At 35.4% G+C, this 17,662-nt stretch overlaps 1 protein-coding gene across 2 annotated transcripts in view; it reads right to left on the bottom strand.

The window, feature by feature from the left end:
* Window positions 1–733: 733 nt before the first annotated feature.
* The window catches only part of BRWD1 (bromodomain and WD repeat domain containing 1), a 116,511-nt gene continuing 99,582 nt past the window's right edge, over window positions 734–17,662 (bottom strand). For both annotated transcript variants that reach the window (XM_087418073.1, XM_087418074.1), the window contains exons 38-41: window positions 13,528–13,754; window positions 12,500–12,667; window positions 9,595–10,506; window positions 734–8,552 (exon numbers count right to left, since the gene is read on the bottom strand). In XM_087418073.1, coding sequence (XP_087274199.1) covers window positions 7,393–8,552; window positions 9,595–10,506; window positions 12,500–12,667; window positions 13,528–13,754 — 2,467 coding nt within the window. In that variant the 3' untranslated portion in view covers window positions 734–7,392. The remainder of the gene's footprint in view (window positions 8,553–9,594; window positions 10,507–12,499; window positions 12,668–13,527; window positions 13,755–17,662) is intronic.

Below are 17,662 nucleotides of genomic sequence, written 5' to 3'. Positions count from 1 at the left end.
CATAGAATCTTTTCTTAGGAATTTTTAAGTTATGAACTAATGGCTCTGCAGACCAACCCTAGATCCAAAGTGAATCTTGAGCACATTAAATCAATGTTAGGCAAATGCTAGAATATAAATTAATGTGCTACAACAGATAAATGAAAAGTTTTTAAAAATATATAGCAAAATTAAGGTGAAATTTGTACTTTATTGTAGGATGAGCATATACTAGTATCACTCAACTAACTGCATCCATTTGCATGTTGAAAAAACATTAAAACAACTGGCTCATTCCCAACAACGTATCCAGTTAAACAGTATAGATAAAATCCTATTTCAACTAAAATTTTCTTTTGGACAAAATGACTTAAGTTGCAGCAATTCCTTTCTGACATAGTGATGGGAGTACCTATACTGACAATTTAGGAACCTAGTAAATACTAACTCTAAGACATTTTAATAAATGCTTATTTGTAATCCAAAATAAGGGGAAACAGTTAAGATTCTACAAAGGAAAGTATGATTAGGCTTTTAAAAATGCTTTAAGGAAATCTGAACTTCAAAGAAATAACTATGTCCAGAGGGAGAATATGGGAATAAATTATATTGTGTACAACTCCAGCTTGATAAAGCTGTATCTCTCAAGTCTTATTTCCATAAAATGGGAATTTCATAGAATAAAGATAAAAAACAGAATCAAGGAAAACAGAAGAGTGACAGTGTAGGGAATTAAAAAAAAATAATACATACATGTAAGTCAGTGTTAACTTTATTACTGAGAACTTGGTAAATTATAAAGTGCTTTATTCTCCTTGAGAAAACTACAAACAGTTTTTAGAAATATATACAGGCTAATTCAGTTAGAGAAGTCCAATTTATATGTTAGGGTACAAGCTTAAAAATTTGGGAGGATACTGCTCTAACAATACATTTGTGAATAGTGTTATGTAATACTAACAAGTCAGTACAATTCCACAAGTCCTACTGTCCCAAATGGTCTTGAGTCAGTCGTGTGTTACAGTTGTCACTGAGTGCTTGAGGCATTGTTGCTTTCCTGTAAATGATTCCCTATGTGGATATGGCAAAAACCTCATTAGTAGTGTAAAAATTTACATCTTTAGTAGTACTCCATCATAGTTTACCTAGATGACCACTTTAACTCACAAATCACTGTGTATTCTAAGGTCTGTGGTGAATAGAAACTTGGATATAGATGTTACAGTTTTGATTCAAAGCAATAATCTCTAGCTTCTGTATTTTAAGGATTATTTATATTCCAATTTGATACTTCAGGATACAAAATTGTTTTCCTAAATCCAAAGTAAACTTCACATCAATTCTGTAGAAGTCTAAAACCTTTTAATCTCATCAGCATTTTAACTGGAGTATTAAAAACAAACTTAAGAATGGAAAATGACATGCAAGAATGTCTGAATCAAAATGAAAAGAACATACTAGGTTGTTTCATATATTTTTTAAGTACTGACACTATTGGTTGCTGTAGTTGGTGGATAAATCAAATCCATAGAGAGGGGAAGCCTTCTGCAGAGCTGGTTTGAGATGTCCTTTCTTTGTTGTCTGCCCTTTACTGATGGCAATGAAAAGACCAAAACTCAGGAAGCAAACAGCATTTAGCACCGATATTCATCACTCCTAAAGCCTAAGTTTCCAAAAGGATCCCATAAACTGAAAAATCTCTTTAGGGAATGACTGTAGAATAAAGTGTTTTCTGTAACTCACTGGGTTTAACATTTTTCTTTTCTTTTCTAGAGTGAGTTAGTAACACTGAGAAGTCAACTTCTACCATATGGCATTGTCAGGTCAAGAGACTGTCAGAAATAATTCCGTAATCCAGAGTTCTTCTTTGCTAGTTTCATCACTTCTTTGGTTGAATAGATCATCTGTTAAGTCTTCAGTATACTCAGTGGTGGGCACCACAGAACCTTCCATTGTTTTGTTTTGCATCTACAGCTAATCTACTAATCACTATACAGTTTTCTCTCTTCTCTAAGAAACAGTTCATTGGTAACAGTCATTCTTATGATTCTCACAAGATTTGTGATGGCTATTGCAATTTTTTCCTAAAAATCTGATAAAAGCTCTTTGAAGTATGAATTCAGGGATCTTACACTTATCTGCTTAATGAACTTTTTTTAAGAGATATCTCAGAGCATTTCAAACTAACATAGGCAGCATAAGGTATCAGAAGTAAATACTGGGTTTTCAATCTACTTTATTACTTTACTAATGAAAAGCAGCAGGGTCACAGACAATCCAATGACACGCCCTTTTCAAGCACATCTCATGACTCCCTTCAGTTTCCCCTGGCTCATACAACATGTAGCCCTGCATTCTGCCTGCATGAGAAGACATCACAAATGGATAGAGGTTAGGGAGCAGCTTAAGACAAGAGGTCAAGATGAGTTGCAAAAGAAATTGATTGCATATTGCACACCTTACAGAATTAACCAGCTAGAAAGCTTGAAGTAGTTTAAAAAAAAAAAAAGCCTTCTGCTTGTCATTAGGATGACTAGATTAAATTTATTATATGCTACTACTTTAGTTAGTAATTGACTAAAAAACTGGCTTCTAGATGACAATGCTAAGACTCAGACGTGGTAATGAGTTAATTTAGAAAGTTAAAGTAGAGATCTTGTGTGGGAGTAGAAAATTGGCCTTTTTGACAGGCTCCAATAAAATGGTTAGAATTTTACTGGTGAACTGAATGTGTACAATCAATCCAAGGACTAAGTATAGATCAACACTTAAAAATTTAACTTCAATATATTCAAAATTAAAGATTCCTGTAACATTTAGCCACTGATCGTAAAAGGTAATAATTTCTAAATAATTTTCCTTGTGGAACCAACGGTACATACGGCTGGCTGCTGCAGTCAGTACGGTCTGTAACTGGTCATCTCATTTCAATTAGGTCAGTCAGAATGCCTCTATCTCTTTAGCAGTCCAAATTCCATTAAAGCTTTTAATAAATGATAAAACTTACCTTAAAATTAACTGAAAAACTAAATTATGACCAGAAAATATGTTGTAGCACTGCCAATTAAATTCAGTGAAACTATCAGCCTTGACAAATAATCTATAGTTACTTACATGACATGCTGCCAAAGATAGAGCCTGCAGATTTGTAGGACCCAAATGCTGTGACTGGCCCCCCCAGACCTCCCTCGATCAAATTCATAAAAGCAATCCTTGAGGAGATGCCAAGTAAGAGTCTTGATATTTTCCTACCAAAATTAACAATATATTAGGAACCAGCTTGGCAGATTATGAGTGACTGGTAAAAATCTCTTAACTTTGAGAATCCCATGTATCCTTAGGCAACATCTGTAATTTAAGAAAACAACTATAAAAACTTTTCTTAAAATGTGAGAAAAGACAACACAGCCCTCACCATTACACTCTTTACACTTCAGTCCTTTCCATTAATTCACAATTTGAACTAAAAGTAGGATTAGCACTTACAAATCTAGTTGTACTCGATTTTTCCACAATGCTCCATTTTCTTCCTAGCTTTCACAAATTTATTTAGTTTGGTTTGTATGTTCCCAACTACTAGAAAAGGAGACAGTCTTTAAACTGTTAAGTTGAAAATTCTTAGGGTTTCTGCTTTATTATTCCCTGATGTCCACAGCAGAAGTTGAGAGGTATATAACTTAAAAAATAATGAAGACAGAAAGTTCTTCTACAATGAAGGTGTTTTGTTGTACTCCATCAGACTAGGCATAACTGAATAGAATTTCCATACAATATAAGAAAACTAAAGTATTTGGTGACCACAACAAGATACCTGATGAAGTAAATATACTGACTTCATATTGATGAAAAGAATGGTGCTGGTATTTCAGCTATAAAAGGGCAAGGCAAAAAGACCTTTCCTAGCCATTTAGAAGTTACTCAAAAAATCAATACAACTGAGTAAAAAGGGAAACCAAAAATACTGTATGCACCTTTAACAATGTTCTTGCATTCTACTGATACATAAACCTCTCATTTTTTTCAGGTGGCACAATCAAATTCAATTTATACTGACAAAAGAGATTAAAATCCTTTCAATTTAGTTTTTAATACCATACAGTGAAGTTAATAAATTCTTTGTTCTGATTATTCTAAAGGAAAAAAGGATAGGAAAGGGACAGGGAATGTAGTATGGACCCAACATTATTCTAAATAAGAATTTTACTTGAGAGTAATCAACTAATGGAGTGTGAAGGATTTAGTGACATGTCTTATTCTTATTTTTGGACAGTAGTACCTTCAGACAGTATTTTTATTGGTTTGTTTTATGTCTCCTTTGTCCATGTGCACTTCTAGGTTTTGAAGTGCCTTTTCCTAAAACATAAGTTCTTTCTCCCTATTATTATAAAACTAATTTCCTTTTTAGGTACAACTCTCCACTATTTAGAAAACACTTTTGTGTTGTAACTTAGAAGCTGTAACTGCTTTATCATTCTTTCCAAGGATTACTAAATTGAGTCTTTCCAAGGATTACTAAATTGAGAAAGGATTTAATCAGAGAGTTTTCCCCTAGAGTAAAAAAGGGAGAATGACCAGCCTAAGAACTACCTGAAAATGGGATAAACTTTCTTTTATTCAGAAGTTACTACATATTATCAGTATACCCTTTTTTAAATAAGTAGGATATGAAAAAAAATGCTTTTTAAATCTCACCTACCTATTTTTTAAATGTTTGAAATCTTTTTTTCTAAGATGCTGGGTAAAATTATTCTTTCAAAGGAATCAAAAATCAAATCCAAATACCTCCAACCTTTTTTTAACCATAAATGAATAATATCATAGGACTTTGGACATACATAACCACAGTAGTCTTTTTTCATATACACCATTAAGTTACTTCAAGTGCAATGGAAAGCTATAGCACTTACTTCTGGATCAGTTCACATTCAATGTGTCACCTTTTGTCTTTTTTCACAAGAAAAATGCAAACTGATCCCAAACATACTAAAGTACATCTGTGCATTAAATCCCTGCGCATTTCACGTAAAGAGAAGTAGAAAAAAGTCAAACATGTTCTAGTGCTCAATGTAAACATTTTGAACTATTAATTATTTATTAATTTTCCTTAAAGGTACGTAGGAGTGTGTGTCACATATTCATACTTAGGAGTAGCACCATGACCAAAAAAACCCATAAAAATGATTCTCTCTCTAATTCCTTAGTTTTACTTCAGAACTTGAGAAGCTACCATTGTCAACCATGCTTTCCAAGTCACCAGGTGAATTCTTGTTTTTTCAGATGAAACCAAAATACTGCTTCTATACAAAAGGGTCTAACCATTTTGGACAAAATGAAAAAATAGTAATTGGTTGACCAGCCAATCAGTGAACAGTTAATTCAGTCCAAAAGATAAGAATAGTTCTATTGATGAAGCCTCAATGGTCAAAGTATCATTTTACCAAAAGAATTTATGTATTTATGAAAGTATCCCGTATTTATTTATATGGATTTTTTTGGTACCTTTTTGCAGATGATGGTAAACATGGAGTTATAACCCTGAGAACAGATATAAAACAGAGAAGCTTAAGAAGAGTTTAAATAAATTAATGGATATGACATCTATTACCGTTTCTTAAAATTAGGGAAGTAAAGAGCATTCCATTAACTTTTTCAGGTCAATAGTCAAGGACAATTATCCTAAATCAATCTGTCTACTATACACTTAACACCAACTTTGAGAAGAAGAGCATCATAGTTTTGAAGTGGTGATAGCTCTCTAAACAACCAAAGGAGAGGTAGGTATCCCACTTATCTCAGTTGGTAATGTCCAAAAACAACCTTCCCCTTACATTCGAGTAGAAAGAGAAAGTACCTTCTACCATGTCAAATGGAATAGATAACTAAAAAGTAACAGCCCTTAAGAACATTCTCTAACACTGATACCAGGATCTTACGCTTTTTCATATCTGCCACCTTAAGGATACACAGGAGAAAGGAGTTAATTTTGTCTGAAACCACACACAGTTAGGGCCAATAAATAACAAAGGTGGGAGTACTGTAACATACCCCTTAACTACAAAATATGTAAACCATTTGAATCAAGTCCATCTTCAGGCACAAACAAGCTAGGAACAGCCACCTACACTGTTTGGAGTAGCACAACTTATCAAGTAAAAATATTTGGCTCAAAAATAAGTGTACTATGGTATTTTATCATGTGACACAAGTTTCACTTTAAATGGATTTCAAAATTACTTTCCCACAACACATGACAGTTTCTTAGATTTAAACTAGAGGTCACTAATAAAGATACACTTAGTTGCCCCAGCAAAGAATGCTTGGGATTGCACATGGCAGCAGTAAGCTAAAACAGAGATGAAGAATGACATGGAACTATTTTCCTATATAGATGAGATTTGCAATTGCACTCTTAACAAAACTCAACTCTACAATTTCAATAGAAATGGGGGAAACTACATATTTAAATACTCTTTTAGCCCTGTACACTCTATTAAAGAACACACTTTTCCTAAATCTAAGGCACACAAACTCCTCCATTTCACAGAGTTAAGACTATGGAAGACCAAGATTTTGGTTAAATCTCTTATATGGAAACCAGGAGATCTTGGAAAGACAAATTATATAGCATTCTGTTAGTGCACAATTTAAAAAGAAAATGCTAGGACTATGGTCTGGCCTTAGCGGTTTAAAATATACAATTAAAAACATTTAAAAAAAATAATTTACCAGCACTTTATAAATTCAAGTTTATAAAATAAAAGTGATATTTTCCTTAAAAATAACAAAAAAGAGAAAGAAAGACTCAACAGCATTTGGAAAGAAAACTGGAAACTATTTCAATGAAAATTACCAAATCTGGTATAATGCATTCTACTCAAGTAGCCAGGGAAAGAAAAAAAAAAAAAAAAGTGGTAGGTACCTTGCCTACTAATAATCATGGTTACACCTCCCATGATTGTAATGTCAGTATGCACATATTTATGAAGAATCTGTAAACATAGGTCACATGAAATTGTTATACTACAATAGAACTGGGATTAGAAACCACCACCTCTTGAAGAATTCAGAAAATAACTGCATGACACTTGCTACCATGAAAGTAATGCTCATTGGTTTTGATAACCAGGATATCTAGTGTTTAACATATTTCAAACTCTTGCTATATGTAGTTAAATACTGTCAAAGTAGATCTGCCCCCAAAATGAAGCATATTTTGGCACCTGTGCTGAAAGCTGCTACAAAGGCAAGCAAGTGCAAATAAAAATAACAGTCATGATTTAGTCACATTCATAACTTTTCATAGAAAAATATAAATATATTCCCTGAATTGTAGGACAAAAAATAATTTCAACAGCCAGCTTTCACCATAAATTCCAGTCCATTTCCTCTAAATGAACTGGTTTTCCCTCAAGGTCATAAGGTGCAATCATCAAAATCTAACACATTTTCTAAGCTTCTATCATCATCCCCATCATGGTATCTCACGGTCCTTCTACCCTGATTTCTCGTTTTTATTTTTGAACGTCGAAGAACTCTCTTAGATTTTGCATAGTCCAAATCCTCCCAGTCATTATCATCCAAATTTAACCTAGGACGTTTGCTTTGTCTTTGTCGTCTCACAGTTTTAGATATGTTAGCTGTAAAAGTTTTACCTTTTCTAACTACTTTTGCTTTTCCTTTCATTTTCCTCTTTTTGGTTTTTGTATCATCAGTACAGTCAACATCTGATTCAGTTACAGATCCCAAATCTGAGTCAGATTTGGGACTAGTGTCAGGTCCACATTTTGAACTCCCTGTTGTTTCAGAAATTTTCACATTTTCTAATTCAGGATGCCGTCTTTTCCTTTTTATTTCCGTCTCGGCTGCTTCCTGAGAATCACGAATCACTTCTGTCTTACTGAAAGGAGCCTTCCCATAGGTCCTGAGTCTTCTGCCATTCCACCTGCGCAGCCCATAATTCAGTTCCTCTTCAAAGTTATTCTCTGCAGTAGCTTTTTGTACCAAAGTTGACTCAGAAGAAAATTTTCTCCCCATCTCACCCCCTAGAATATGGCTTTTTGAATCTTCCTCTGAAGACCCAATCAAAGAACTCTTCATTTTAGAAGGTGCAACATTTGTTTTGTGACTACTGGTGTGCCTGTTTTTGTGTTCTGAATTGAACATACCTTCAGAGTCTGAGTCTCTACTTAAAGACTGATTAATACTTTTTGTACTACCTTCTGAGTCAGCTTCAGGTGGCTTCCCTGCACAGGCATACCGTTCATTCGGCACTTCACAGTTTACATCTCCCTCAGAATCGCTCACTATCTTCTTAGCTGTGGTACATGCAAAGTGGAGCTTTCTCCTTCCATTTCTGCTTCTAGTACACACATTTTGTAAACTGACATCTTCCACATCACTCATGAGCTTAATCTTACTGGCAGCGGTGGTTGCACATTTTCGAGGAATCCTGTGGAGACCCATTTTGGCTTTTGGCGATTTCTTAACCACCTGTGAATTGCTGTCTGAGTCACTTGAACAGACCCTTTTCCTGGAAACTCTTCTGCTTTGTCCATGGTCTTGTGATGTAGAATCTAAAAATTAAGAGTATTCCTTTAATCTTTAATAGAAGAGTAAGTCTAAAGGAATCAAATGTACAACATTTTAAATAACTTAAGTCCAGAATTCTCATTAACCTGGTAGGAGGATGGCAGTGACTGGGCCGGGTTCTTAATACTCGAGAGCGGTGACTTTCAGCCTCAGCACCATTCACAAGTATAACATATTCCCATCAATAACATCCCATGCCTTTCTATCTACACACACAAAACACTTGACGCTAAAATATTTTATTTACATGAACACAGACTAAACTATCCCACTGCATTAAGGTATACAAACTAATCCTGACTCTCAGCCTTCCTGAAACTTTTCTTACTTTCACAAATTCCAATCATACCAACTACTTTTAAATCTTAGCTTTAGCTGCCTCCTGCTCTTTAATATATTTCATCAATCCCCATTCACCAGGAGGACAATCTTAATTCAGCAAGTTATTTCACTTCTCCATGCTCCAGAGTTATTATCAGTAAAATGGACAATAATAATAATAGCCCCTATCTCATAAAAGATAGGAAGACTAAAATGGTTAATAAATGTAAAGCACTTAGAAAAACTTGCTGATACACAGACACAGCTCGGTAACTGTTCTGTTAGCTGCTATTATTATTATTATTATTATTACTTACTGCATTCTTTTCAACCAGTCCTACCCTTTTCTTTCCTCTTCTCAAACTGTTATCGCCACAGCTTATAAACGTGCTTGTCTCTGCTTTTCTTAAACCCATAGCCAATACAATATTCCCAACACCAGTACAAGAAGTGAAATTTTTAGTAGAAATAGTCATTAAAGGCCAAGATTGCCTGTTACATGAATAAAACTGAATGTACCTGACAAACAGTTACGCATGCACATAGGAATATTAAGAGATGCACAGAAAAGACTCACGCAGGATGCACAAGGTGGAGAGAAAACAGCTGGTAAAAGAAGTTTCATCGGGGAAAAAAAGCATCGTATGCTATAAGGAAAGGACAGTGAGAATAATCAGTGAACGAGGGTTAAATGTTTCGAATTACCTTTCATAAAACTGCTTGGTTTTTCTTTTATCTTGTCATCCTCTGAATCCAAATCAGTTTCAGATACATGATCTGAGAAACACTGGGACCCAGCACTAGGTTCACACTTCAAATTCTCTGAAATCTGGTTTGTTTCCATTTTGTGACATTTACCATCTTCTCTATCTTGTTCTTCCGATTCGGAGTCCTCTGAATCACTGAAGATCTTTGCTTTTTTAAGGAAAGTAGCATTCTTGCGACTTGTGCTGTATTTCCTACCAACATATTTTCTTGGTTCAGAATCTGCTTCCTCCTCTTCCTCTGAGATGCGTTCTGCCTTAAGTTTCTGCCCAGACGTTGATGGGCCAGCAATTCTGTTATGCCTGTTATCTGAATCATGACTTTTAGAGTCTTCCTCAGAAGACTCTATTTTAAGAAATTTTGTTTTAGAAGTTGCTGGAGTATAGGACTTGAACCCATTAGCATGCCAATTTTTTCGGGCTACCCGTAAATCACTTTCTGACTCTGAATCTCTATTTTCAGATTCACTGACAGTATTCTGGGCAGCATGAGAATTGGACAATGGTGATGGTTGATTTCGATCTTTTAACTCCTCTTCTTCAATTTCTGACTTTAAGCTGTGATCATCTTCAGAATTATGTAGTAACTTTTTTCTAGCTACAGCAGAAGCATTGCGGTGAGGCAGCTTACGGCCAGAACAGACACTCTCAGAGCTAGAATTCTCCTCTACATCACTCATGAGCTTTATCTTATTGGCAGCCACAGCAGCACACTTTCGTAGCACTTTCCGGTTATTTCCAGCTCTGGCTTTTAGACTTTCACCAGTTTCTAATGAATTGTTATCAGAGTCACTTAAATAGACTCTCTTTCGAGTAGCTTTTCGGCCACATCCATTTTCTAAAGAAATTGGACCTAGAAATAAAGTAACAATAAGATCAGAAAGATCTTCCTTATTTTAACATTTTTTAATGCCTTTATTATTTTAGTACTGATGTTCCTTGTTTTTTAATGCCAAACTAGATTTTCTTTCTAAATCTAAACAGCCTAAAGGATAAAACAGAGTAGAGAGCCCAAAAATAAACTCATGTATATGGTCATTTAATTTATGACAAAGGAGGCAAGATTATACAATGGGGAAAGGACAGTCTCTTCAATAAATGGTGCTCGGAAAACTGAACAGCCACATAGAAAAGAATGAAACTAGACTCCTGTCTTACACGATACACAAAAATTAACTCAAAATGTATTAAAGACTTGAATGTAAGACCTGAAATCATAAAACTCCTAGAAGAAAACACAGGCGAGAAGCTCTTTGACATCAGTCTTGGTGATGAGTTTTTGGATCTCACTCCAAAAGCAAAGGCAACAAAAGCAAAAATAAACAAGTGGGACTACATCAAACGAAAATGCTTCTGCACAGCTAAGGAAATCATCAACAGGGGCTGGCCCGGTGGCGCAGCAGTTAAGTGCTCACGCGCCACTTTGGCAGCCCGGGGTTCATAGGTTTGGATCCCAGGCGCGCACCGACGCACCACTTGTCAAGCCATGCTGTGGCAGCGTCCCATATAAAGTAGAGAAAGATGGGGACGGATGTTAGCCCAGGGCCAATCCTCCTCAGCGTAAAGATGGAGGATTGGCATTGGATGTTAGCTCAGAGCTGATCTTCCTCACAAAAAAAAAAAGAAAGAAATCATCAACAAAATGAAAAGGCAACTTACTGAATGGGAAAAAATATTTGTAAGTCATATATCTGATTAGGGGTTAATATCCAAAATATATAAACAACTCAATATTAAAAAAAACAACAATCCAATTAAAAAAATGAGCAGAGGATCTGAATATACATTTTTCCAAAGAAGACATACAGATGGCCAACAGGCACATGAAAAGATGTTCAACATCACTAATCATCAGGGAAATGCAAACCAAAACCACAATGAGATATCACCTCAACCCTTTTAGAATGGCTATTATCAAAAAGATAAGAAATAACAAGTGTTGGTGAGGATGCAGAAAAAGGGGAACCCTTGTGCACTGTTGGTGGGAATGTAAATTGGTGCAGCCACTATGGAAAATAGTAGGGAGGTTCCTCAAGAAGTTAAAAATAGAACTACCATATGATCCAGAAATTCCACTTCTGGATATTTATCCAAAGAAATGAAAACACTAACTCAGACAGATATACACACTTCCATGTTCACTGCAGCATTTTTTACAATAGCCAAGATATGGAAACAACCTAAGTGTCCATCAATGAATGAATAGATAAAGAGGTGGTATATCTACACAATTGAATACTCTTCAACCATAAAAAAGAATGGAATCTTGCCATTTGAACAACATGGATGGACCTTGAAGGCATTATGCTAAGTGAAATAAATCAGACAGAGAAAGACAAATACTATATGATCTCATATATGGAAATCTAAAAAAAAAAAAAAAAAAAAAACCCAGCTCTTAGATACAGAGAACAGATTGGAGGGTAGGGGGTGAAATGAGTGAAGGAGGTCAAAAAGTACAAACTTCCAGTTATAAAATAAGTCATGGAGATATAATGTACAGCATGATGACTACAGTTAATAATACCATGATGCATATATGCAAGTTGCTAAGAGAATAAATCTTAAAAGTCTTCATCACAAGAAAAAATTTTTCTAACTATGTATGGTGATGAATGGTAACTAGACTTATTGAGGGGATCATTTTGCAGTGTATACAAATATCGAATGATTATGCTGTACACCTGAAACTAACAATGTTATATGTCAATTATACCTCAATTAAAATAAAAAAGCCTCAAGGACACTTAATCACATGTAGATGTATTAAATCAATAAGCCATTCCATGTTTAGCTTTTGGATTCTCTTGCTATACATTCCTACAAAGTACCACTGAGTCTCTTACCAGTTTTTCTCTGAGCAGCTCTGGTTCTGGTCACCCTGAGATTGGTGTTTCTGGCCAGCCCACTACGTAAAGAGGATTCACGAGCTCTTAAACTGTCTTTGCTGTCCTCTGAACTGTTTGAAGCTGAAGATGATGATGAGGTACCTAACGAATCTTCCATTTCGCTCTCTAAGAAAAAGCATCAAGAGTCCGTTATATATATTATCCCATCTTTACTACACACATAAACAGTTACTTCATAACAATAGACTAAAAGCAGATTCTTAAAATGCTTAGAACAGAGTATATTTTAAAAAATTGTTTCAAGGAACAGCTGATAAAATTTTGGTAAGAAAAGGTACATAAGCAGCATTCCAAATCAGGTTTGTTGTCCTATTTCTGAAAGGAACATATTAATCCTGGTTTAGATTCAGAAGAAAATACAGTTTATATATTTTATAAATAAAACAAACTTCCATTTAAAAATTTAATTAGCCCCACTATCCTCTCCCTTTCCTTCTGTTACATGAGACAGGCATTTCCTATAGAAAAGACATAGTCGGGGGTGGCCCAGTGGCACAGCAGTTAAGTTCGCATGCTCTGCTTCAGCGGCCCGGGGTTCACAGGTTTGGATCCTGGCGCGGACTGATGCACCACTTGCCAAGCCATGCTGTGGCAGCGTCCCATATAAAGCAGAGGAAGATGGGCATGGATGTTAGCCCAGGGCCAATCTTCCTCAGCAAAAAGAGGAGGATTGGCAACAGATGTTAGTTCAGGGCTAATCTTCCTCACATAAAAAATAAATAAAATAAAATTTGGAGAATTTAAATTTGCATAAAATGTGGCTGCACCATTTGCAAAGAAGAGTACTTAAAAAACATATTCTAATTGTACCAGATTTGTTACTTTTGCCTCTTCTGTTGAATTGTAAATTCTTGAATGCCAAGGCCATGTCTTATTTATTTATTCTTTCCTCTAAACCCATAGTAACTAGCAGTGTTACACACTCGAGTGCTCAACAGTTGATAACATCATGTTCCACTTCTCACCAGATAATGTGGAACCATTTGTTAGAGTGACAGGTCTGTTTCTTCTCATTCTTTCTGATGATCCTGCTGAATCTGAAGAGTTATCAGAAGTAACACCCGAAGAGACACTAGCACTCATCTTGCGGCTTGCAGAATGAGCGGCCCTACTTGAGGTAGACTGGATAGGAGAACCTACCAACTCAGGAATTACTTTTGTCTGAGATTTTAACCGCTTCTGCTTGATATTTCTGGTCAAAGATATGAACAAAAGAAACAATATTTAATAAAACAGAGAATGTCTAAATAAAAGTGTATTATTACTTAATCTGAGAATAATTTTATGATCAAGACATTCAAATATTCATTATTAACATTTTACTCTGGCATGGATTACTATTAATATTCTCTTACTCTAAATTTGACATCGTTTTATTCCAGATTGGAGTAATGAACAAAATGATCCAAGTAACAGAGTTACAGACAATCATGCTGGATACTTGAGGTTCTTTGGATTAAACGCTGGGGGAAACCAACATTTAGGTAATACAGGCATTCATTCATATTACAAATTTGAGTCTCAATATGACATGACTTGCTCTCTAGTCTCCTATATCTTCCTAAAGACAGTATAAAATTAAGAGGAGAAATCAGTAAAACCTGAACAGTGTAAAAAACAGGCAAAAAAGAGATCGGAACAAGTCAGTTTGTTTCTAAAACCAATCTGTTTACATCTAAGTACCAGTGCACCATGTTTGGCCCCTGAGCCATGGATTATGGGGAAAAAGAGCAGAAGTTAAAGACAAGACAGTCTTTGGTTTTATATTACCGATCTAGCTAACATAACAGTCAGGTTGAGATAATCCTATTTTCCTTTAAAACAAAAAGATAAAGGAGCTTTTAGAATTATCTAAGGCATTTGAGCTTAAAGATAACCACAATTCTTTAAAGCAGTAACTGTTTATCATAATCAAGAAAATTCAAGATTATGTCAAAATTTTAACTTCCATTAATATCAACTGGAGGGCAGACCAGTAAATACAAAATATAATAATTACATGCTTATACTTATCATAAACTTGATTTCTGATAAGGTAGTAATACCTCAAGAGTGAAAACTTTCCCTTTTTATCCTATATCTTTCTGAACTGTTAAGACTCTTCCTTAGTTCAAAGAAAATGTAGAGTTTTTAAAAATAATTAAACAAAAAAGTTAAAAACGTATACAATAACAGACAAACCCAAACTGAGGGTCATTTTATAAAATAAATGACCCATACTCCTCAGAAATGTCTATCAAGAAGACAAAGGTTGAAAATAAAATTCCAGATTAAAAGAGACTAAAGAGATAAAGCAACTAAATGATCTTAATTCGATCTAGATTAAGGAAAAAAAATTTGCCCTAAGGACATTATTGGGTCAACTGTAGAAATACAAATAAGGTTAGAACCTTCTTAGCAAATCCACACTAAGTATTTAGGGGTAATGAAAGGAGCGCGATGTCAGAAATATTCTTTTCAGTGATTTAAAAGAACAAGAGTATTGATAAGGCAACAATAAAGCAAATGTGATAATGTGAGCAACTGGTGAATCCAGATAAAGTCAACTTTTCTGCAATTCTGAAATTATTTCAAAAAGAAAAGTTTAAAAAAAGAGGTGGGGAAGGCCAAGGACTCCCATAGGACATTGTGATGTGCACACATCAATTACAGATTGCAAAGCAGCTGAACAGGACCAAATCATTTATCTAATGAGTCTATTTGTCTGTTTCAATGAGGCTCTGGCTATTCTAACATAGGGGGCAGGGATACCATGAGGACTTCAACAAATCCTCTCACCCAAAAAGCAAAAATAAAACTGGAAAAGAATCCAAAACAACCATTTCAGAACTCCAGAATGTAATCTAAGGCATGTAACAAATTAAAAAACGTTTATTCAAGAAAAACTTCTGAATCTAAGTAAAAACAGTCAAGCCTTTGGCATTTTCACTGGAGGCTGCTCCCAGTCACACACAAACCCCAATTCTGTGGCATGATAGCCTTGGGGACCAGGACTAGCAGGTGGAGGAAGCTGGCCTGATTTGGGAACTCCCCAGAATAGCTGCATGCCCAAGAGCACTAAAAACATTACCGGCAATCCAGAAAGGCCAAAAGCATGGCTGCCTAAGGCTGTGATACTGGTTGAAGCAAGAAACAGTTAAGCCAGAAATTCAAAGAAGAAATCTAGGGAATGAGGCAGTCATAGGAGTCTTTGAAAAGCTCCAACATCTTCCTGGGAATGTGGAAGATGCCACATAAATATTCAAGAAAGACTGGAGAGAGCCCGGTTATCTACTCATCCTTGGCTGACCTTGAGACTCTTACATGTAGTAAAATACAAGCAGAAAATGAAGTTTGCCCCACCTCACACACAGACTCCTTCAGAAAAGGGTGGAAGCCTTAAAGTGTTTAAACATAAATTCTGACCATTGAGCTAAGAGCCAAGCTCAAAATTTTTAAAAATATATATATTTTTTAAAAAAAGCAGCAGACTTCAGTGGCTGAACACTGTAGGGAAGAAAGACTCTACAGTCTTTCTATAGGCAACTCACTAAACAAACAAAACCAGCAACAACCACCAACACCAAGGGAGAAGAATCAGAATCCAGAGTTGCTACAATATGTTAACAAGAAACAGCAACAACAAAACCTAGAAGAGAAGTGATTTCCAGAGTTGCCATGTTATATTATTAAATATGTCCAGTTTTCAACAGAAATTATGAGACATAACAAGAAACGGGAAAGTTTGTCCATATACAGGAAAAAAATGCAGTCAAAGAAACTGTCTCTGAGAGGACCCAGATGCTGAACTAAAGACATTTAAATCAGCTATGATAAATATGTTTGAAAAACTAAATGAAATCATATTTATAGAATTAAAGGAAACTATGATGACAGAGAACATCAATAGAGAGACAGAAATTATAGGGCCAGCCCGGTGGTGCAGTAGTTAAGTGCGTGCGCTCCGCTTCGGTGACCCAGGGTTCACAGGTTCGGATCCCAGGCGTGCACCAACATACCACTTGTCAAGCCATGCTGTGGCAGCATCCCATATAAAGTAGAGGAAGATGGGCACAGATGTTTCAGCCCAGGGCCAATCTTCCTCAGCAAAAAGAGGAGGATTGGCAGATGTTAGCTCAGGGCTAATCTTCCTCAGCAAAAAAAAATAGGAGCGTTGGCATCGGATGTTAGCTCAGGACTGACCATCCTCACAAAAAAAAAAAAAAAAGAGAGACAGAAATTATAAAAAAGCAAACCAAAGAGAAATTCTGGAGTTGAAAAATACATAACTGAAATAAATATTCACAAGATGGGCCCAATAGCAGATATGCGCTGATACAAGAATCAGTGAACTTGAAAGTATGTCAATACAGATTATTCAGTTTGAAGAACAGAAAGAAAAATAAAGAGCCTCAGAGAGCCCCAAAAGGGGCAGAAAAAAAAACTTGAAGAAATAAAGACTGAAAACCACTCAAATTTGATGAAAAACATTACACATCCACAAAGCTGGACAAATTCCAAAGAGGAAAAACCCACAACTGCACACATCATAATCAGTTACAAGATAAAGACAAGAGGGAAACCTTGAAAGCAACAAGAGAAAAACACCTCCATATGTACAAAGGAGGGAACCTCAATAAGTATAATAGCTCACTTCTGGTCAGAAACAATGGAGTTCAGCAGGCAGTGGGATGAAATACTCACAATGCCAAAAGGAAAACACCATCAACTAAAAATTCTATATCCAGCAAAACTAGTCTTCCATAAAGAAAATGAAGTCAAGACATTCCCAGATAAACAAAGACTAACAGAATTAATCGCTAACACACCTGCCTTACAAGAAATCCTAAAAGACTTCAGGCTAAAAAGAAATGACACCAAAGAGTAATAACTCAAATCCACAAAAATAAAGACCACTGGGAAAGGTAATTATGTAGGTAAATATAAATAACAGTATAAATAATTTTTTATTCTTTTCTTAACTGATTTAAAAGACAACTGCATAAAACATAACGTATAAAGATGTAATCTGTTTGACAATAATAGCACAAATACTGGAGGAAAGGGAGCTAAACTAGAACAAAATTCTTTTAACTATGGGAACTAAACAGTATGAATCTA

Source organism: Ceratotherium simum, chromosome 27 (assembly GCF_057802395.1).
Source record: "Ceratotherium simum simum isolate JZ-2026a chromosome 27, ASM5780239v1, whole genome shotgun sequence".
Taxonomy (NCBI): Eukaryota; Metazoa; Chordata; class Mammalia; order Perissodactyla; family Rhinocerotidae; genus Ceratotherium; species Ceratotherium simum.
This window is presented reverse-complemented; position numbering and strand designations above follow the sequence as displayed.